Source organism: Mustela nivalis (genome assembly GCF_964662115.1).
Source record: "Mustela nivalis genome assembly, chromosome: 6".
Taxonomy (NCBI): Eukaryota; Metazoa; Chordata; class Mammalia; order Carnivora; family Mustelidae; genus Mustela; species Mustela nivalis.
Window position 1 is genome coordinate 149227918 of NC_139025.1, and position 22135 is coordinate 149250052.

The window sequence follows — 22135 nt, forward strand, 5'->3', positions numbered from 1 at the left end:
GAAGGCAGCTCCCCATTCACCTTCCAAACATCTGTGGAAATCAAAAAATCAAAAAGAAAGCTGTGTAGGAAGCGAAGAAGACCTTTCCTCCTGCCGTGCACACTGACCAACCGCCAGGCTCTCTACGCTCAAGAGCTCAGGAAACCCTCACATTTACCCTGGGGGGTGAGCAGTGGCATTACACCCACTTTACAGATGAGAAAACTAAGGTACAGAGAAGTTTATTAGCATGCTGAAGCTCAGGTGGGCCAGAAAAGGTTGAGGCTGGACGAGAACCAAGTACGTGCAGACTTTCCCTCTTCTTCCTTCTCCTCACATCTCTGGCTTCTCTTCATGATGGAGCTCACTGGGACAAAGAGGTCAAGGCTCCCCAGCCTCCCGATGGGGCCGGAGCCTAGGGCGCCTACCTGGTGGGTGTTGATGGACTGCAGGCCCGTGACTATCCAGTCTACGTCGGGCAGAGGGGACCCAGAGCCATTGCACGTGATGACAGCATTGTCGCCCTCTCGAACAGTCAGGTTCACATGGCTCACACTGATCTCAGGAAGGTCTAAGAGGCAGGACAGGACGAGTGAAAAGATAAGCCAACACTTTGTACCAAAACTTTGTCCCTGGGGTCGATGGTGGCCCTTCTCAACACAACCTGCTTGATCAAGCTCTTGGAAGGCCCCCAAGTGCCAGAATCTTCCCAGCACCTCCCCGCCAGCAGAGGTCAGAGCTCAGAACTTAAGCCCAGCTGGGCTCTCCCACAGGCCAGGCAGAGGGTGGGGGTGGAGAGGTGCTCAAAGAATGTAGTTCCAGCAACCCGCTCTCCAGTTTTGGTCTGCTTCCAACTCCCATGAGGAGTCTGCTAGAAATTCAGGTTACCGAGGCCCATTCTGAGACATCCCATGATCTCGTTAAGTCTGCAGGGCCTGGGCATCTGCTTTTCTAAAACTTGCTTAGATGCTCCTGATACGGAAGGTCCAGAGTCCACGCTTTAAGACAGACTCCTTCAGATCGGGTTGACAAGTATCTCATAGAGAGAAAGGACACTGGTCCATTGAGAAGGGGCATGCTGCACCCCTGTCTTCACTCCAGGCTCATGGAGGGACAGGGATGACCAAGGTGGTCAACAGTAAGCCAGATCTGCACCCAGTGCAGAGTTCAAGGCTGACGGTGGGGGGCTGGGGGCAGGGGCCAGAAGGCCCTGGCTCTGCAAGCTCCCTCGAGGGTGTGGGCCCTTTGCCTGGAGCCCGCTGGGGCCAGGCCACTCACTCACCGCACTGGCTGATGTTCATGCGGAACAGGGGCAGCTGGGAGCCGTCGGCACCGATGCAGTAGAGGTGCTGGCTGTTGAGCTTGGCCTCCCCCTGCTCCTGCCACAGCTGCATCCAGCGGATGTCACAGCTGCAGTTGAAGAAGTTCTGCTCCAGTCTCCTGCGGGCAAGGAAACAGGGTAAGGGACCTCCTGAACCAAAGACAGCCCAGCTCCCCCCACCCCTCAGGGCTGGAGGGATGCCCCGACCTGCTCTTCAGGGACTAGAGAGAGGAGGGGTTTAGCAAGGTTTTGAAAGAGATGAAAAATACTTCTAAGTCCATGAATTCCTTTCGTTTTTGAACTCATTTGGGGGGAAAAAAAAAAAGGAATCCACTCCACTTAATTCACCTGCCAACGAGACCCTTTTAAATACATCAGCTTGGGATATGGCTCTTCTCAGAGCCCTCCGGTGGCTTCCCATGTCACTGAATGTCAAGGTCAAAGGCCTACAGGCTCTGCAGTGCTCTCCATCACCTCTCTGACCTCATCTCCTACCTCTTACCTTCTTCCTTTTCTTCAGCCACATGGACCTTGCTCTCTGTCAAGTTCACTAGCACGACCAGCCTGGTACTGCCTCAGGGCCTTTGCACGTGCTGTCCCTTCTGCCTGCAGAGTTCCTATGCATAACATGCCTGCTACACTGGCTATCTCACTTCATTCAAGAATCATATGGCCTCTCCAAACACTGCTCTATGGAAACTGCCAACAACCCCTGCCTTAGTGCAGCAGCCCTCTCCCCGCCCTCCAGTATTTCCTTCCCTCCAGTATTTGTCACTGTCCAGCATCACTTTAAAAATTTGTCTATTATCTGTCTCCCCAAATAAAAATTAGGCTCCATTGAGCCCAGAGAAATTGCCTGTTTGGTTCATCCATACCTCCAGCATCTACAACTGAGCCTGAGACATGAATGCCTATTGAATGAATAGAAGGAGGGAAAGAGGATGGAAAGGGTTACTCTCCTGGGGAGCAGGTGGTTCGCCATTTCCACGATCAGCTCAAAGCCCATCCCGGGCCCAGCTTTATTCTCCATAAATTCAACAAAATCCTTACGAAGCACCTGTTCTGTGTCTGGCTGTGAGATGAGCACTGCTGATACAGAGGTCAATGAGACAGCCTGGGAGCATGGAGAAGAAGCGCATCTGATGGGAAGGGTGTCAATCAAGGTCTTCCTTCTCCAACGACTTTCCTTGTGACGGAGAGCAAGTCCCTGCCCCCTCTAAATGGGGTTACCCCATTAGAGGGACCATGAATGGTGTTCGTTGATGTAAAGCACCCAGTAAATCTAAAGGTCTGCCTCGGTAGGAAGAACGTGATTCTCTTGTTGGAGAATCAGTAAGGAGGCGCGTGTGTTGGTGCCCAGAAGGAGGGGCACTAAGACCCGGGATATTCTAGACGAGGGGTGGAATTCCAAAGTAGTTAGGCATGCATCAGAAGTCATCAGCTTTCAGGGGAAAGTGAGGTCCTGGAAGAGGAATCCGTGTGTCCCAGCCAGTGGGATACCACAGGCAGAAGGTACCAGCACCTATGCACGAAAGCCTCTCAGTCTAAAGGTACGCTGGCTTTTCCCTGCACTCTTTCAGGAAAGGAGAAGGGACCTAGCGTTCTGTGGAGCATCTGCTTCCCACAGCCACCCTGGAAGACAGCCAGCACTGTCCCTGTCCAGAGGGGGGACCCCCGCTCGCATTGGGAGGGGTTGAGTCTCGTACTCCAAGTCCCTGGGCTGGGGTGGGACCAAGCAACGCTGTAAGCCTCACCCTGCTGGACTCCAGACCTCCCACGCCCCAACCCTGTCTACCCTGTGAAAGGCACCGCTGGCTGTGAACAGACATGCAGAGGAGTCAGCATGACCCCCGGCTCTGCGGCTCCTGGGCAGAGAGCAGGGGAAGAGTTCACGGCCACGCTGGAGGCTGAGATGGGAAAACAGGAAAGAAGAGCTGCGCCAGGGCACAGAGTTCACGTCAAGGAGCACTGGGAAATGCAGCTGGAAGGGAGAGTGGAAACCATATGGTGCGGGACCTTCACGGCCACATCAAACATCAGCAAGCTGGGGATTCATCCAGGGGGCGGCGGGAGTCAGGGAGGCCCTCGGAGCTCTCGACGATGTGAGCAAAGCAGGTCTGTCAGAAGAGTGATCCAGCAGGACTGTGCATGACCTGCGCGCCTTTCTCAGAGCACCCGGGCGAAGGGATGAATGGGGGACAAAATCCTTGACTCACACGCCTTGACGCGACCCAGTGCCGGGCACAGGGCTACAGGCACCCAGATGGGGCATCTGCCTTCATTGATGTATTGGCATGTGCTGGCCGGCAGGCTGAGAGTCACTCTTCTCGGGCTTTTGGTCTCAGAACACCTCTTTACTCTTAAAAATTCCTGGGGGCCTCCAAGAGCATTTGCGTATGTAGATTACACTATCCCTCCTCACCATTTTGGAAGTGAAGTAGAATATTTTAAAACACAACGCCGCGTTAGCACAATTGCCGTTTGTCACCAGAGCAGCGACGTTATCACAGGCCAAGTGACCTCTGGGGTCACTTGGCCTGTGATAACGTCACTTGGGGTCACACCTTCTGGGGCACCAGAATGAAAAGGACAAGTAATGTCTCAGATTCTACCCTGTGGTCTCCCTGATAGGGTCTTGGGGACCCCACGGAACCCCAGACCCTCACTTGAGAACTGCTGCCACGTTAATAAGGGTCTCGAGTAGACTGGTAAAAGTGTGGGAGAGGGAAGGGAAGATGGAACAGACACGGTAAAGAAGACAAGGTGGTATTTGGTGCTTTGCTGGAGGTAGAAGGAAAGAACAGAGGATGACACCAAGGCTTTAAGCTCCACTAGACAGGAAATCAATGGAGGAGAGAGGCATTTTTAGCTCAAAACAGGAGAGAAGGAACCAATGAAAAGGAAGAAGGTCGGTGTATGAAGCGTCGGGGTGAGGTCCTGGAGGAGGAAGGTGAAGCATGAGGCCGGGAGCCTTGGAGGTCCTGCCCCAGCGGGGAGGCAAGATGGCGCCGGGGCGGAGCCAACAGGTAGAGGAAAGAGAACGGGGAGGCAGGAGGAAGTAAGAGCTAAGGGAAAAAAAAAAATGGAATGACGTTTGTGCTGCACCTACCACCTGCCCAGCACCATGCGGATTGCCCTCCACACACCAGCCCCATGAGCCCTCCCCTCAGGGAGGAATCGGGGGAGGCAGGGGATGGCTTCCTGGGGGAAAAGCAGAAGGTCAAGCTAGGCTGCCCCGTGTGTGGAGGACAGGAAGGCCTGAGGACGTGGGTCTGTGTTTGCATTCACACGGCGGGGGTGAGGGGCGAGGGGAGGCCAGGCAGCCCTGCCGGAAAGATACTGAAGCTCCAGATGCTTCCATATATGCAAGCTGAACCAGGTCAGCCTGGATTTCCCAGATGCTCGCTAGACAAGATGTGGCCATTCATTATGAAGCAGTTGTAAAAAGACAAATTATCCACCCGGGTGGAAAAGATTAGCAAGGGAGGGGCTGGGGCTCGGCGGCTTAGAGACCGTGTGCTTTAGTGAGTGCTGCCTCGCCCGAATCCCGCACTGCTGCGTCCCCTGACTTCTCAGTGGCTCCCCGCAGGGCTGATAGGGCCAAAGCATGCTGACGCTAGTGGGACAATCAGTGGGATGACAGGGCTAGACACAAGCACACTAACGGCCTTTGGATTCCTTCCATCCTTCTCTTCTAGGATCTGGCCCCCTAGCAGTCTCCTGGAACCTGCACAGAAACCTTCAGCTTTTCCCCCTCCCTTGGGACTTCCCTCCTAGACAGCAAGACGACACACAACAGAAAGCATGTTGAGTCTGAAGACAGGTGTCCTCCCGGGCACCCCACCCAGCAAACCCACCATAGTCTTCCATCCTGACAAGAGAGGGTTCAGGAAGAGGCGGCCCGAAGCAGAGAAAGGCAGCCCTCAGTCTACATGATGCCACCCGCTCTTCCAGCAAGTCAGGTGTCTCAGAGAGGAGCCATCGGCCAGGCCTTCAGGCCCCACAGGAGGAGCCTGAAGTGAGCCTTTCCTGCTCCATCAATAATGCAGGCGGCCCCGTGAAGGACATAGCCACAGCTGCTTCGGGGCAGAGCTTATCCTACACCCAGCCCATGCCCCAACACGGCCCAGGGCCTAATCGCAGGGCCCTAGGGGCGACCCGCAGATTAACTCAGCCCATCCAGGCACACACAGATGCCTTGTTGCAAGGCCAAGGCCATGGCAGTGTATTCAGAAAACACTGGTTCCCCTCCGGTCATCACTCTGCCTTTCTTCTTCCCTCCACAGAACCGGTGCTGCCAGTGGCGATCCTGGGGCCAGGGGCGTAGATCTACGGCCAACCGGGGAAGGCTGTCCAAAGGCTCAAGGGATGCTCGCCGCTGGCCTCCCAGAGACAACACAGTGGCAGAAGAAATACACAAACACAAGGTTTGAGTGGAGCCTGCGGTCAAGCTGGGCAAGGCTAGTGCACTGAGTTGTGTCTCCCCCGAAAGATCTGGGCAAGACCTCACCCCCAAGACCTGTGAATGTGACCTTACTTAGAAAAAGGGTCTTCTGTGGATGTGATCCTGAGAAGGATCACGGGATGATCACGGGACAAGATCATTCTGGATTTAGGGATGGTCCTAAATCCAAGGACGGGTGTCCTTATGTCCTTATAAGAGACAAGAGGGGACAGGCCAAAGACGCAGAGACAGAGAGCACGGTCAAATGAAGATGAAGGCAGAGACAGGAGTGGCACTGACACAAGCGAAGACCACCAGGGGCCACCAAAAGCCAGAAAAGTTAAGCAAAGATTCTTCCCCAGAGCCTCTTGAAGGAAGAGTGGCCCTGTGACACCTTAGTTTGGGCCTTCTGACCTCTCGAAGGGTAGAGTCACTTTCTGTGGTATGAAGCCTCCTTATTTGTCATGATCTATCATGGCAACCCTAGGAAACTAATTTGGCCAGTAGCTTCTTCCCCAAGGTTCTGCTTTAACTTCTGCAAAATGGGGGTAATTGTGCTCGACCCTCTTCCTGCACAAAGTTATTATGAGGATAAGCGATAATACATGATAACATGCTTTGTGAATTGAAAGGGACTATAAAGAGACCAGAAATTATTATTACAGTAATGCTATTATGAACATGACCGTTCAGGGACTTCTCTGAGAGCCATGGAAAGCAGTCATGGCCAAGACTAGGAGAAAAGAAAGTGCCGGGATCAGCCCAAACCCATCCCCACTATCGAGTTAATATTTTACCAAGTTGATTAAATCTGCAAATTATACCAGAGGTAATTATCACTTTGCTTTAAGAAAACGAAATATTCCAATCTGTTTTAATCATGTCTGCTCTGCGCGTGCAGGATATTAAGAGAAGCCTGTTCAAGATACACTAATGGTCCCTAGGGTATTTCTGGAAGGGTTCTGTGCTGTGGGTTTATATCCTCTGGTGCCTCTTGCCTTTGCCTAAATTGAATCAGGGGATTCAGAATCCAAGCTTCTTTTCTTTCTAATTCATTCTTTATCTCTAAGACAATCTCTTTGATTCCTGTTCTGATTTCTGGACACAGTTCCAGGCTTCTTCGTAAGGAAAAAAACAAAAAAACTAAAAACACCACCTTGATACAACCAGAAACTTCTGAGAGCAACCGTGCGAAGCCAACTGAAATTTCTGCAAACCCAAGCCCCTGACACAGTGCTAAATTCTCCAAAGGAATCTTGAAAGATGCCTCCAGTTCTCTCAATAAGAACAACAGGTCAGGTGATCAGCCAAAACCATATCCTTCATCTGAGAAAAGTAAATGGGAAATGAGTAAGGGAAGCTTCCAGCTCATGACCAGGGTTCTGAGATGCTAATTTGTCTGGGTCTCCATCTCCCCAACCCCAATCCAGTGATTCCACTCAGGAAGCCACATTCTTGACAGTGGTTTCCAGAAGGAGACAGCAAGTATGGGGGAAGTTTACTGAATTGTTTAAGGGAAGAGCACTGGTCTTTGGAAACAGCAGACCTGGATGGTGGCAATGCTGAGTACTGTAATACTGATTCCCATTCCCATTGATAAGCTCTGTGATCCTGGACCAGTTGTTTAATTTGGCCAAGCCTCGATCCTTCATTTGTGAGACTGTTTATCATACCTCCCGTGGGGGTTGCTCCAAAGATGAGTCAGGACTTTGTTCAATAGAGGGCTCATCTGTCTCCTTCTCTACTATTGGAAAGGTCGTAGATACTCGGCCCTTCCAATGGAGAATGCCACCAGATCCGTTTTTAGAGCAAGGACCCTCCAGTGGGGGGGCATCTGGTTGGGGTAGGCAGAGATCCTCAATGACAGAATAAAATGTGCCGAGAAGCCACTGAATGCCCTAGTTAGCTCCTTCTGTTCCCACAGAAGGTGGCTCAAAGCTCCTACTCTGGCTTTGGGATCTTCTGGCCATCATGGCTCAGAAAGCCATCTCCCCCTGGCCTCTCTCCTCCAAGGCCAAGATTCTATCTTCCTGGAAATACCCAACCCAGCCCACAGGCCCCATTGGGCAGACTCTGGCAATCTACAAGGCTCATGGCAGATGGCGCCATGTGGACTAATCAGGAAGTCGGACAAGAAAATACTACCCCCTCTTCCATTTGCCAGGAACTGGGATTGTTTGGATTTTAATCATAGCCACAGTGAAAAGCCAACATGAGGCCCCTCCAGCCAAAATATAAATTTTCCACTCTCCACATTCAACTCTTCCTCAAAAAATAGACCCCCACCAGGACAAGAGGGGGGCTTCTTTATTTTCCCACGTCATTTTTTTTCTTATTTAACAATGTGACAGAAATAAAATACTCTGGGACATGGCGGCCCTCACACACTGGCTCACACTGAAGGGAACGTCTTCATTCCTCCATAAGTCACATCTAGCTCACCAGTGTATTGATCCCGGGCAAAGATGAATGCAGAATCCCATGATCCTCTGGGATAAATCTGACATTTTCTTTAAATATATATCCACGGAACAACTGTTTCTGAAACTCCACGAAACAGGTCACCAGGGCAGCACACCATTGATTTCACATCCAATGATTTTTTTAGAAGGAGCACTGAACGTTTTCTCAATAATTCAGCCAACTGCAGACCCTAGATGTCCCCCAGAGAGATGCTGTCCCTCGCCTCCTACAGAGGAAGGGGAAGGCATTCTGCAAGAACTCACATGAGACTCCCAAGAAAGAGCAGAGAGAGCCCCCGGTTAGCTCCTCTATGACAGAGCCCTTGATCGGATCTAGGGCAACGTAAGAAGGAACTGCAATCATGCACTTTTTGACAATTATTGCAGAACCGCTCTTTGAATTGGAAACAGATTTTGAGAGGCTGAGGGACAGCTAACAAGAGTGGTCAAGACCTTGAGTCCATATGCTACCCCTTGGCTAATGGGTAACCCGAAACAAGATACTTCACCTTGGTGAGTACCTCGAGGTCCCCGAATGTGAAGTGATCGTAATAATTCCTACCCGATAAATTACCACAAGGATTAAATTAAATAACGAATGTACATAATTCAAGAGATTGTTTGGCACAGTGCCTGGCACAGGAGTCAGATCTCAGCAATCGTTAGTAGTGATCTTAGCAGTCATGTTCACTTAATGCTAAGGTTTTCTTCCACCTACAAAGATGGGAATGAATACGAGGCATCAAGTCTAACGGTCTGATATTTAGCTGTCTATGACACTTGGGACATCATCTAGGTTTTTCAGTGTTGTATAAACAAGTAAGTATATATTTATATTTTCCTCAGCTCGGGTAGTTTTTAATCAGTGTACCTCAGGATCTCAACCCTATGTGGCTAAAGGACTGTAGTCACTATATCTGAGGAGTAGCCCAGAGGGAAGGGTAAAATCCTAAGAAAGGAAGGCAACCCACAGCAGTACTGTCCTGAACTCTCCAGCACTGTTGAGATCACCTCTGTACTTCCTGGCCCTAGGATGGCCTTTCAAAGAATCAGGGCACTCAGGTCCGTGAGGATAAGTAGGGTATACAAAGCCATCATGGGGTAATGGGCTATTGAGTCACTGGATGTAAATATTCTCCCTCCTCGACCAGCTGGATTGGAAAAGCTAAGATCCTGACTCATCCGTGAACTCAGGTCTTCCCAGGTGGAGGGATCCTCCGGTGGGGGATTGAAAGGCCGACAGCACGGGCAGAGATCCAAGGCTACCGACTCTTGGTAAAGTTGGTAAAGCAACCTGCATTCAGTGAATTTGGATCTGAGTCACTAAATAAATGGGAACACATGAGCAGTGTCTCTGGAACCCTACCTCCCTAATTTCATCCATGCCTCAATTCCTTTTCAATTTATTCCTTGATTTGTTCCCTCAACATAACACGCTGTCCTTCATGCACAGAGATGACCCTGATGACTCATACAACAACACAACTCGTTTTTTCCAGCAGTGGTCAGGAATTTTCACTCCTTCGTCCAACAAGGGTTCGCACAAAATGGCTGGAGGGGGTAGGGGTGCATCTATCAGCCTGGGAAGATAGTCAGGCCAAGCAGTCCACAGGCAGATTAAATAAATATATAGACTTGCCTCCCACCCCCCACCACTGGGATGCCCATATGCAAGCCAAACAGACTGACAAAAGATGATGAGTGACGGAAAGGGCATGCAATTGGAAGTCACAGGCCTGGGTTTAAGGTTGGCCTCTAGGTTGGCCAGTACCTAACAATGCAATCTTGCCTGGGTCTCATGTGCCTTTTGGGGGCTCAGCACCTTCACCTTAAAATGAAGAAATACATTTTATATTGGAGATATAATAACACCTATCTCCCATAATGCTCCTGATGATAAGTCTATTTTTTTCATGATGATAAAGCTAAAGTCACATCAATGAAAGCGCGCCTCATCATCCACAGAATCACTTATTATAAATTGAAAATACTCTCTAATATTATAAGTATAAATGCTATTACTACTAGTTACCTACAGACCACAGAACTAGGCCCTGCTCAGAGATAAGATCCCGGTCTTCTTCAGAATTGTGCTGGAAAGAGCATCAGAAATCAAGCAACAAAGAGGGTGTCTCGCTCTCACTGAACATGGTACACTCTGTGCCACCCAGCCCAAGGAGCCCCAAGGGCACACCCAACCTCAGGTGGTTCCACCACCCCACATTTCTTCCCACCCAACCTCTACCACCGCTCTACTGCTTGGAGGGTCTTCGAAGCCAAACTTACAATTCCCGAAGACTCAGCGTCTGGAAGAGCTGCCATGAGAGTGTGGTGAGCCGGTTACTCGACAGGTTTCTGCAAGAGTGACAGATAAAGGGAAAAAATAAGGGACAGACCCGGCATGAGTAATGCTCTTGGTTATTTCATGGGAACTTGGCTTTGTTGTTCTTTTCTTTGGTCCGTTCTGCTAACAGCGTATCCGCCAGTAGTCAAGGCCCCAGATCAGGTTTGGAGGGGATTTCGAGGAAGCAAAAGTGAGAGATTTACAATGTTAAAAAAAAAAAAAATGGAAGAAAAAGAAAAGAACGGTTGGTCATTTTCCCACATTCTCTCACCACAGTAAAGGTTCAGGGAAACTTCTGGAGGCCACCCTCCCACAGGGGGACAGAGCTCTTAGGATACACAAGCCAACAAGCTTTCTTCTTCATTTTTATTATTGAAGTGTCACAGACATTTAAAAAACTGGGCATATTTAATGCATACATCTTGATGAATTTCCAGGCAAGTGTATACCCATGAAACTGTCACCATAAACAATGTCATAAACTTAACCATCAACTTTAAAAATTTCCTCCCTCCCTCTCCCTCTCTCTTTCTTTTTTTTTTCTTTTTTTTTTTGCTATAACCGTTAATATAAGATATAACTTCTTAACACATTTTTAGGTGTACACACCACCTAATTAATGACTCACGACGCTGTACGGTACATCTCTAGGACTTACTCGTCTTGCATAAATGAAATTATGCCCCCTGTTACCATCAAGAATTCTTAACATTCACAATAGTGGGAAACCCTGCAGGTCACCTACAATTTCTTCTACCCAGTCCCTCCCCCAGCAAAGAGGCCCATCCGTGATCAAGACATCAGCCTTTTGTTCACACTTCTGTTCTCCTCCTAATGGCTATTTAATTGTTCTCATTAGGATGTACAGAGAAAAGGAGTAGCCATTAGTCTTCCAAATAATAGAAGAAACACACCCACGGTGATCACGTTGCCAGGCTCAACAGACGACGCTTGACATGACAACAGCCCTTCAAGGCGGCAGTTAGACACGGTCGGAGTCAACATGATCCCGTAGGAGCACTACTCCTGCACTGATGAGATGGGATGGTGGTAAGATGCCACGCAGGTCAACATTATCCACACACACACGAGCGCGCGCGCGCATGCACTGGTGCCAATTAAACACGCAGGTGATGAACCCAAGTACAGACTCCTGTTCACGCACGCACGCATCCGCTCTCCGCACACCTCCACTTAGATGACTTCTACAGCAGACACTTGGGGAGGAACCAAATACAGACTCCTTGGGGGAAATGAAAGGGGCACAAATGAGAAGGTCTCTCTGAAACTTACATTCAAGTTTCAAATGAATAAGCAAGGCAACGGCAGTTCGCCAATGACAGAAGGAAGGAGACAAACCAAGATGCCATCATGGATGCCGGAGAGGGAGACAGCTCCTTTACACAGGCGCTTCGGGAGGTGTCCTCCAAGAGGGTAGCATCGAGCTGAGGCTAGAGCAGGAATGAACCGGTGCCAGGGCCGGGGTTTTCTGGGCAGTGGGAGCAAGAAGAGCAAAGGCAGAAAGGGGGCCGGTGGGAAAGGAGTTAGTGGAGAGTGGTCGGGGGTAAGGAGGAGAGGCAACAGCCACAACCACCTTGCCGGCCATGGTGAGAACCTTGGGTTTTTATTTTAAGGAGCCAAGAGAAGGCACTGGATGGCTTTAAGTAGGGAAGGGACATAATCTAATGACCATTTCTTAAAGTAAGAGACCAAGCCTGGAAGCTGGCAGACGATTAGGAGGCTGCGGTAGTGTTGAGGAAGGGGATTAGAGATAACGAAGCAGGTGGATTCAAGGAGGGGGGGAGAGCGCCCCCAGAACCTCCTACTGGATTGGGCCTGGGAGAGGAGGGAGCAAGACGCCAACCATCAGGCCAGCAGCCAGATCACTTAGTGAGACCAGGAAGGCTGTAAAAGCATGATATCTGGGGTTCAAATCATGAGCAAATGCTTGCAAATGCTAAGTCTGAGATGCCTGTGAAATATCCAGAAAGAGAAATCGGCTAGGCTGGTGGATACCTGCGTCTGGAGGTCACGGGGAAGTCCAGGCTGGTGGCATCACAGACGGCACACACCGATTTCACAGGGACAGATGGCACACACAAGGACAACCTAAGGGACAGGGCTTCCCCTTCATATCTGAGGCAGCCCTGCCCTTGGTGACAGCCGGTGACTGTGTTAGAAAGACAGCCCCCTTTCTGCGGGGGCAGGGGACTGGTGGGCAAAGGAAGGGGACCACAGGAGTAGATCCCCAGGCGTCCTGTTCCACTCCCCCCACACCCAGAACTTTCCATAGTGTCCTCCAGCCTGCACATCCCTGTCTACAGTAGACACCTCCGGAGCCTGCTTCCTGCGGATGGAAGGAAGCGCTCGAACGCCGTATGAATCACCAAAGCTTAATAAACCTTAAACTGCACACTCGGCTTCCTAAAACCCCTACTCCCGGTCCGTCGTGGGTCTGCAAACCTCCTCCATGCTCCAGTGACCAGAAGGAAAGGGAGATAAAGGAAGGCCTGCGTGGTGGCCACTGAAGGACACCAATGGGGCACGGCTCCCCTGACCCACCTCCTGCTCAGGAGGGTGGAGTGGGAATCTGGTGCACATGCCCGGCGAGCAGCTGGCTTTACACTGGGTTTTGCACCTGGAGCTCAGACCGTGGGGTCAAGGATTCTGGGTCTCGGTACCGTGCTTGGGCCCCCATTACGCTTAGCTTCTGTGAGGTTCCAGCAAATGTGAGTGACTCACCCAGGTAGAAGGCTTCTGTCCTGTTCTCCCGGCTCACTCTCTGCCCACAACCGCAGCAGTGGCAGCCGACGTCAAACAGGCCCACCGGCCACAAGGTCCCCTCCTCACTGGGGCACCTCCTTGAGCAGAACCCCCAGTTCTAAAACCAAGCAGCACCCCACGACAGCAGCCAGGAACCCCCAGATTCGCCGAGGGCTCAGAAGCAGCCCCGTCTGTCTCTCCCCACCCCACCCCCGCGAGAAGCAGGGACTAATGCAGGTATGAGGCAGGTGAAGCGGGGACCCTGCCCATCTCTGAGGGAAGACCAGCCTGGGAGCGTGTGCCGGCGGGTTCCTGGGGAGCCTGAGGCAGGGATCAGGCTACCAGCAACGTCCTTTCACAAAGGTCATGTTTTGCTACATTAGGCAGAAATGTCATGAGAAAATTGGATTCTAGAAGAAAGAAAATAACAGGCATTCTGGGCAAATAAAGACTAAGAAATAGTATTATCTCCTTATTACAAGCTGGAGAGGGGAGGGGGCCCTGGGATATTCGGGAATGGGGAGTAGACAGGGGAGGGGGGCCCCTGTTCTCCTGGGGTTGTCTTGGCTTCATCTCCTTCCTGCCACGCCCACCAAGCCCCACCGGGAAGAGAAAGGGCCCCTGGATTCCTCCAGCTCTTTGGCCCGATGGAGCAGCCGCTGCAGGACTGACGGGCTGTGTCCAGGACGACCAGCTCCCCTCCTCCCCAGCCACCTCCCCGGGACACAGACCACCTCCTCCCGTTGGAGGGAAAGCCTGCCCTTACCTCTTCTGCACACCAGCTACTCTCCTGTGCTCCCACCTCCCTGCCAACCCATACTACCACTAAAACCAACAGCCACCACTCACCAAGGGCTTACTACTGAACACCAGGTACTGTGTTCAGCACTTTTACATTCATGACCCTATTTAGTATATGCAACGGAACAGGGCGGGTGTTACTAACATCTCCGCGGTCGATCTGAACGGGTCTGAGTGGCCTTAAGGCAAAGACTCGGTCAAGAAGCAACAAACCACACCCCCAGGAATGTGCGCAACGGAGGCGCAGACATGTAAATTCCCAGGTACGTGCACACACACACACACACACACACACACACCCTCGGCGTATGTTGCCAGAGATGGGCACTGTGCTAGCTACATGAGTCTCTGGAGGAAGGCAGTGCACACAACCTGCACAGCTGTACATGTACCCAGTACCCCGCCAGAGAAACGTGAGAGTGAAGCTCCCAGCCCCAGAGACAATTATGTACACAGAGGACACACAAGGCAAACACAGAGCCACCCCAAGACAAGCAGGGCACACCTCTGGCCACCCTCCCCTCTCGGGCATTTATAAATGCTCATGGTGCAGGACAATAGGGACGCTGAGACACAGGGCTTTGATTGACTGACCGCCCCCCTCAGAACTCACTACCCCTGATTTTCCTCCCAGCTAGGGCCCCAGCGGGATTCGCCTGCCACCTGTAATTGATGGCTGGCTACCCTGCTCATCAGACTCAAGGGTTAGGAACCATCCTGCCTCCAGCCCCACAGCAGCGTCTTCCAGAAGCCTCGTCCCTGACAGATCCATTATCCCCCATCTCTGACTTGTGCTTGGGTCAATGGCCAGGTTCCCAGCCACCTGACCACTGGATTTAATTTGGTGAGCAAGATTTTACAAGATGAGGCATCAAATACTTTCCCAAAATCAAGCTCTGTGACATGGCCCCCGTATCCCTCATCTGAGACTACCAAACAGCCATTAATTCTGTCCCACACTGCTGGCTCTCTCACAGTCCAGACTCTGGGGCCCAGAGTAATGAACAATGACGAAGCTCCTGGGTGCTCTGGGAACAGGGAGCCAGACACACAGATGGCCAAAATCGGACCCAGCGGAAAGAGAGGGCTGAGATGGCCCTTTCTTCCATTAACCCCTTGGTAAACACGGGCCCTCCCTGGCTTAACACCTCAGCCTGGCCAGCAGCCTCATGACCTTCCTAAAGGGGACAGCCGACCCCAGCAGGATAGAACCCATGACCAAGGAGGATGTCGCCCTCCACCCTGGGAACCCTGCTGTCCAGCCAGAGGTCACTCAAGATGGATCCTGTTGCCAAGAAAAGGCAACCAGATGAATTCCTGAGTTGCCCCAAAGGCACCACGTCTATGGGGGCTGAGACTTGAGGAGGGGACACTAAGCTCCATCCGCGAGTGATCCTGAAGCTGGGAGACTTCGTGGAGTGCCTGGATGTACAACATGGCTGACGTTTCGAAGGGCTTCGTCTTCTCTCCAGGCCCAGGAGGCAGGTGGTGTTTCAAGACTGGAGTGTGATTTCATAAGCCAAAATTCCTTACATTTAGATATGATTGTAGTAGGAAATGAGGAGTTGCTTTGGTCCATTTCATAAGTCAAGACTGGAGTGTGGAAGGAATCGCTGGAAGGTGCCAGGTTCCCTCTTTGAACCCCCAAACTCTCTTTTCCATCTTCCCAGACCTGCGGGCCCCTGGGCCCCCCCACAACTCCCCTTACATCTGTATAAATACACGGGATGCTAATGGAGCCCCCTCTCCAAAGTCATTATCACTGTGTGATGGTCTGTGTCTCCTCTCCTGGGCCCCCCACCCTCTTCCTCTATTTACCTCGCACTCTGTTTTGGGTTCCACCCTGAGCCCTCGGACCATCTTCCAGGTTCCTGTTTATAAGTCCCATCCCCTCTGCCCTGGACTTGGATGTGAAACTCACCTCAAGAAACCCTTTGGAGTAAGAAAAGAAAAAAGAGAGAGAGAGAACACTGAGAACCAGGAGCATGTTCAGCTGCAGCCCAAAGACAAAGGTGGCTTCTCCTAGAGGATCCATTCCACTGCCTGCAAAAGGCCTATTCTGAACACCGTCCTGGCTCAGAGCATCAAGCATGGCTAACCAGCAGAGGTCAAGGCCCTTCTCGTCTTGTAGGCTCCAGGAGCTGTGGCTTACTGGCTGCGTCCATCATAATCTCAATCTCATTTCCTTCATCCAAGAAGGCAGCATTTTGAGAGGTGCAATTCCTTGGGCGCCTGGGTAGTTCAGTCAGTTAAGTATCAGCCTTCGACTTGGGTCATCATCTAAGGGTGCTGGGATCAAGACCTGAGTCTGGCTCCCGGCCCAGCAGAGAGTCTGCTTCTCCCTCCGCCCCTCCCCTCACTTGTTCTCTCTCTCTCTAAAATAAATAAATAAAATCTTTAAAAAAAAAAAAAGTGCAATTCTTCCTTCCCTTTTGTGACATCAGATGTCCCCTTGGCAATCTGTCTGTCCTCCTTTCATTTTCCCCATAAAAGAAACATCTCAGTCTTCGTGGAAATAGCCAAGTCCCTCCCCTGCCACCCCATACCAGGATTCTTTTGAAATTGCTGAAGAACATGGAGGGAAGGTCAAGAAAAGAGAACCACCACCCCATCCCCATGCAGCACCAACCCCACATAGAGTTTCCTAGAAAGGAACCAGCCCACCAGAGAGGGAGAAGGCTGCCAGTCTACTGCCCACTTCTCCAAGACCCAGGGCATGTATGGTGCATTGACCTTGACCTTGTGACTTTGTGTACAGTCGACCCCGCACCAGAGGGGACTGTAGCCCACCATGAGGAGTCATGAAGGTGGCTGCCACCAACCTCCTTGAGATGAACCGGTGGGAAGGAAGGAAGCGCCATATGCAATCTCATCCCCCAGGCCTGCTACCAGCCACCAAGGAGGCTGTGCAAGCCAACCTCTTAAAATCCAGTGCCTGTGACAAGGAAGCAGGGGCTGCCACCCAACGTTCCTCTTGAAGACCAAGAAATATTTTTCTACATCATTGATATATTTGCTTTCCCCTCAATTAAATTGCTGTAAAAGGGGGTGGGGGTTAAGGCCATTTGAGCCATTTTTATTCAGCTAAATTACACTGGATGGCTCATTTAATGAACTTTAATGAAGCCAAAATGCTTTCTCTAATCAAATCTCAAGTGACGTGACTGGTCTCTTGACCTTAGATCAGGAGACTGGAGGCAGCTTTTCTACAAGGCCCTGTGCTGGGCTGGACCAGGGTTTCCCAGAGAATGTTCCTGGGAATCTTAAATCTGTAGTACGTTAATGGATATTATAAGGGCAAAAAAATTCATGTTGCTTGAAAAATGTGGTTTTAAACAAATTAAATGGGCTCATTTATTGCAGAACTTCTCAGAGCCTTTATGAAGAGAAGGATCTGACCTACTGAGTCTCAAACTTATTGGACCACAGAACCTTTTCCATCAGGCATCCAACCAAAAATGTCACCCCACATAGCATACAGAAATGATGGTTGTGGTCAAGAAATAGGTATTTGCTCTTGGTCCAGCATTCTTGGCTCACAGCTACCAAAAACCCTGGAATTTCTTGAGCAGTAAAAACAATGAGAACATCTTTTGTTATAATATTTGAGCTCTTCTCCTCAGCTCCTGAGATTGCTTCAGAGAATAAGGGGACTTTTGCAAAGCCCCTGGAGATGGGGGCTGGTTGCCAGGGCAACCAACCATAGATAGAGGACTAGAACTTTCAGTCCCACCCCCTGATTTCTAGAGAGGGGAGAGGCAGTGGAGGTTGAATCAATCACCAGTGGCCAATGATGGACTCAGATAGGCCTAAGTAATAAAAGCCCCACATAACCCCATTTTAAAAAAAGGGGGTCCAGGGCTGGTGAACCACAACACTTCCATGTGCCCCCAGGCCACATCAAACTCCACAAGGACGAAAGCTCCTTGGTTCGAGACCTGGCCTTATGTATCTCTTCATCTGGCTGTTGATTTGTACTCTTTAATATCCTTTGTAATAAACCAGTAATCCAGTGAGTAAATTAGTTTCCTGAGTTCCGTGAGCCACTCTAGTAAATTAATCGAACCCAAGGAAGGGGGGTCATGGGGATCTGTGATTTACAGCCAGGGTATCAGAAGCACCAGGAAGATTCTGGACTGGGGACCGGCATCTCAAGTGGGATCTGATGCTGTCTCTGCGTAGATGGTGGCGGAATTGAGTTGAACTACAGGACACCCAGCTGGTGTCCCAGAATTGCTTGGTGGTGTGGGGAGAAAAGCCCACGCATTGGAAACTGGGTGCAGAATCATTCATCATGGAGTGTCGGGCTCGGCAAGCTAGCATCTGCAGGCCAGCACTCTGTTCTTGTAAATAGATTTTTGGAATACAGCCACACCCCTTCATGTCTGTGTTGTCTGGACCCACGTTCGAGGGGGAATAATGGCCCTCTGAAGAGGTCCACATCCAAGTCCCCAGAATCTGAGAATAGATCAGTTTCTGCTGCGAAAGAGACTCCGTGAATGTAATTAAGAGTGTGGACCTTGAGATGAGAAAATTATCCTTAATTATCCCCTGGCCCCAGGGCAATCACAAGCATCCTCAGAAGTGGAAGGGCGGGGACAGAGAGGTCAGAGAGGGATGTGACTAAGGAGGAAAGGAAAAGACCTGGGTTGTGCTGGCTTTGAAGATGGAGCCCGACGCCACCTGCCAAGGGCTGTGCATGGCCTCTAGAAGTTGGGAGAGGCAATGAAACAAATTCTCCATGAGCCTCCAGAAGGGACCCCAGCCCTGAGGACACCTGGATTTTTTAGCCCAGCGAGGAGCATGCTGGTTCTAAGCTACACAGTGTAAGACGAGACATTGGTGTTTTTAAGCCACAATGTTTAGGGTAATTTGTTATAGCAGCTACAGAAAACTCATACACCCTCGGAGCCTGCGTCAGAGACACAGGGTTGAATAGTGATCACAGAAGATAGAAAATACTCAGTATGTGGACCATTCCAGAAAAAGTGTGCCAGCCCTCACCCGTGAAAATATAATGGGAGCCATATAGGCAAATTCAAATTTTCTGGTGGTCACATTTTGAAAAGTGAAAAGAAAGAGATGAAAGTAGTTGTACTCACACGTGACACTTTACTCAATAACCATAAAGTGTCATCTATTTGTAGGATCAATCTAATAAATGTTAATGAGATCATTCATTAGCATTTGTGTGTGTGTTCTGTCTTTGAAATCCACGTGTACTTACACTCATAACACACCTCCATTTGGACTGGCCACTTTTCAAGGGTCTAAGAGCCATGGACGGCAGCTCTCGACCATCTACACAAGCCAGGCACTGACCGGGGTCCCTCAGTGGACTGGAGCCGCCAACAGGTAGAGAAGTAGAGCTCTTAAGTTCTCCAAAGGGCAGCTGTCCTCTCTGCAGGTGCCAATCCGTCCCAGAATCCAGCAGCCACGCAGCTTGTCGTGGGGAACAGAATCACTCCGGTCATCCCCAGCCACCTGGCAACACCAGCAGGAAGGTGCCGGCGTCCTCTCGAGCTGGAGAAGCTCAGGACAGGCAGGGAAAGAGGCATGCTGAGGAGATGGAGAAGGAGGGTGTCCCCACACTGGAGACACTAGGCTTGGGTGTGATCACTGGACATTTGGTATGCCCGGCCCACCTAATCCAGTCCAGGCTCTGCCTTGAAGTTCAAGTCTCTTCACACGATGACCTCAACCCCCTGTTTGCATGTCCTTCCCATCACTACCCACCTCCCTCCCCATAACAAACCCTGAAGACTTCCCATCCCACAACTCCCTCACGGCTTCCTGGCACTTCCCCGGCGCCCTCTACCATTCACGCTCTTGCTCCCTGTCCTGTAGGCCCAGTTCAGATGGTCCTAAGTATGACCAGCGCCACCCAGTGTGCCCCCTCTTCCTCCCATGCATTTAGTCTGGGCCCATGTGTCAGGCCACCGGCTTTGAAGGACCGCTCTGAGGCTGCTGGCCCCCTCCCACCGCAGACCGCTCTTCCTGCAAGTAGAGAATCACCTCTTTGTGGCTGGAGAGCCCTCACGGGCCCCAGAGCAGAGCAAAACTCAATAAATGTACAGAGAATTCAGCTGAATCCCCACAGAACGTGGGCATCATCCCGGACCAGGCGCCGGCCCTTCCTCTGTTGCATCCATGTTTTGTGACCCCGGGTATACTCCCCGACCTCTCTGCTCCTGTGCACGCTGGGGATACGGACAGGGCCTGTCCCTTTGACGGGCAGTGAGGGCTAAACGGGCTGCGGTGAACGGGGCACAGAAAGCAGCTGGCACAGGGCCTGGACCTCGACAGACACAGTCTATCATTGTTCAAGCGCGGCGTCTCTCCCCTTATCGGCCCATCTCCAGTCGCCGCTGAAGCTACAACAGGCCCAAGCCCATGCGAACAGGTGCAGAGATGCAGGCGATGACCTCCTGAACTCAGCCATCAACAAAATCTCAGCTCAATGAAAAAACAGAGAAACCCACTTTCATGAGACAACAAGTAGCATCTACCCCCCCCCGGCCCCCAGGAGATGCACTGGGACCCGAACTCTGGCCCAGCCTACTGCCCACATGCCTGGGCAGAGCCTGAGGGCCCCACGGGTCCAGGGAAGGTGGAGAGCTCACTGTGAAGCCTGGGGGCAGACGTCTGTTCACAGGGCTCAGGAAAAGGCCTTGACATGAGCTCTGAGCCTCCACACAGTCTGCCTCTCGCCAGGCCTTGAGCGTTACGGAGACTGTTTCGAGGGGTCTTGCTCCTTGGGAGTTTCTTTTCAGACAAATTAACCAAAAGCTAATTGCCCTGCAGCAGGAGAGCTCTCTCTGGAGCCCCAGGGTCGGGGAAATGAGACCTGACACACAGGGGGCCTTCTGACCAGCAGGCCTCTCAGGAGCAGAGCCAGCCAGGCCTGGTTCAGGGAGCCACGGCCTCCAACACAGATTCTGGTCCGTGAACACTGAAGTGGGGACACTCATGTTTCACCGGACAGCCATTGTGACAAGAGAAAAATAGAGACACACAGAAAGCAACTGTGGGACAATCAAGAAAGTAACTAGAAGCAAAGCAGAGGCTATCGAGGTGGGGAAGCCACAGGGAGCGTGGCTGAGGCCCCCCAGGGGCTGGTGAAGAAAACGCCAAGCACGTTGTCAGGACAGGGGACCCCGAGTCCGGGGAGGCTGGCAGGGAGAAGGGCAGGAAGGAGCCAGAAGGCTAGGGCACCCCGCTCTTCAAGATGTAGAAAGCATGTTTCTGCTTATTATCTTTTAGCTACACCAGGCACCTAAGATCTCTGTTCTAAGATCTACTCTTGGGATTCAAGGAAAACCGATGGGTCTCCCCAAAACAACAACACGATGCAGAGAAAGCTGCTTTGGTCCGTTTATAAGGAAATGTGATTAGGCCCACATCGCGCTTGATCCCTTCTTTCACGATGAGAGGTTGGAAGGAGACCAGGCCCAAGCGGGGGCTTGAGGTTAGCATCTAGGGCACGGGTTCTCCAGCCCTGGGGATCAGCGGCACCTGGAGGCTGAGAAGACCCAGACAACCAGGCTCCCTCTCCCAGGGTTTCTGAGTCGGGGTCTAGCCTGGAATTTGCATTGCTGAGCAGTTCCCTGGGGGAGGCCGATGTCCCCGGTCTGGGAACCACACTCCCAGAGCCACTGATGTAGTGAAATTCTATCTTTCCAATGAGTGGACTTCACCTCCTATCAGCTCCTTCTGTCCTGAAAACCTGGACGATCATACGTTGTCGGAGAGAATAAAACAGCCACGCGCCCAGTTGTAAAGGGACGCCGTGTGAAGAGCTGAGGGACCTCCCACAGGAGCTCCTGGGGACAGATGTCGCTGTTAATGACAGAAAGGGGACTGAGCTCCCCGACCTGAACCTGGGCAGGGGAGTGCCAAGGGGGAGGCGCTGCCAGGCAGTCAGGAGAATGGCTGCAACAGTGCTAGAAACTGACTAAACTGAGTAGACCGGGACCCTGCCCAGCTGCCCGGTGGAGGGGGTCCCTTTGAGGCCAGAGGAT

At 51.4% G+C, this 22135-nt stretch overlaps 1 protein-coding gene across 11 annotated transcripts in view; it reads right to left on the bottom strand.

Annotated features, from left to right (window-relative positions):
• NTRK3 (neurotrophic receptor tyrosine kinase 3) overlaps positions 1–22135 on the bottom strand; it is a 381734-nt gene that overhangs the window by 262333 nt on the left and 97266 nt on the right. For all 11 annotated transcript variants that reach the window (XM_082736044.1, XM_082736045.1, XM_082736043.1 and 8 more), the window contains 3 exons: positions 10493–10561; positions 1262–1419; positions 408–550 (listed from right to left, as the gene is read on the bottom strand). In XM_082736044.1, coding sequence (XP_082592170.1) covers positions 408–550; positions 1262–1419; positions 10493–10561 — 370 coding nt within the window. The remainder of the gene's footprint in view (positions 1–407; positions 551–1261; positions 1420–10492; positions 10562–22135) is intronic.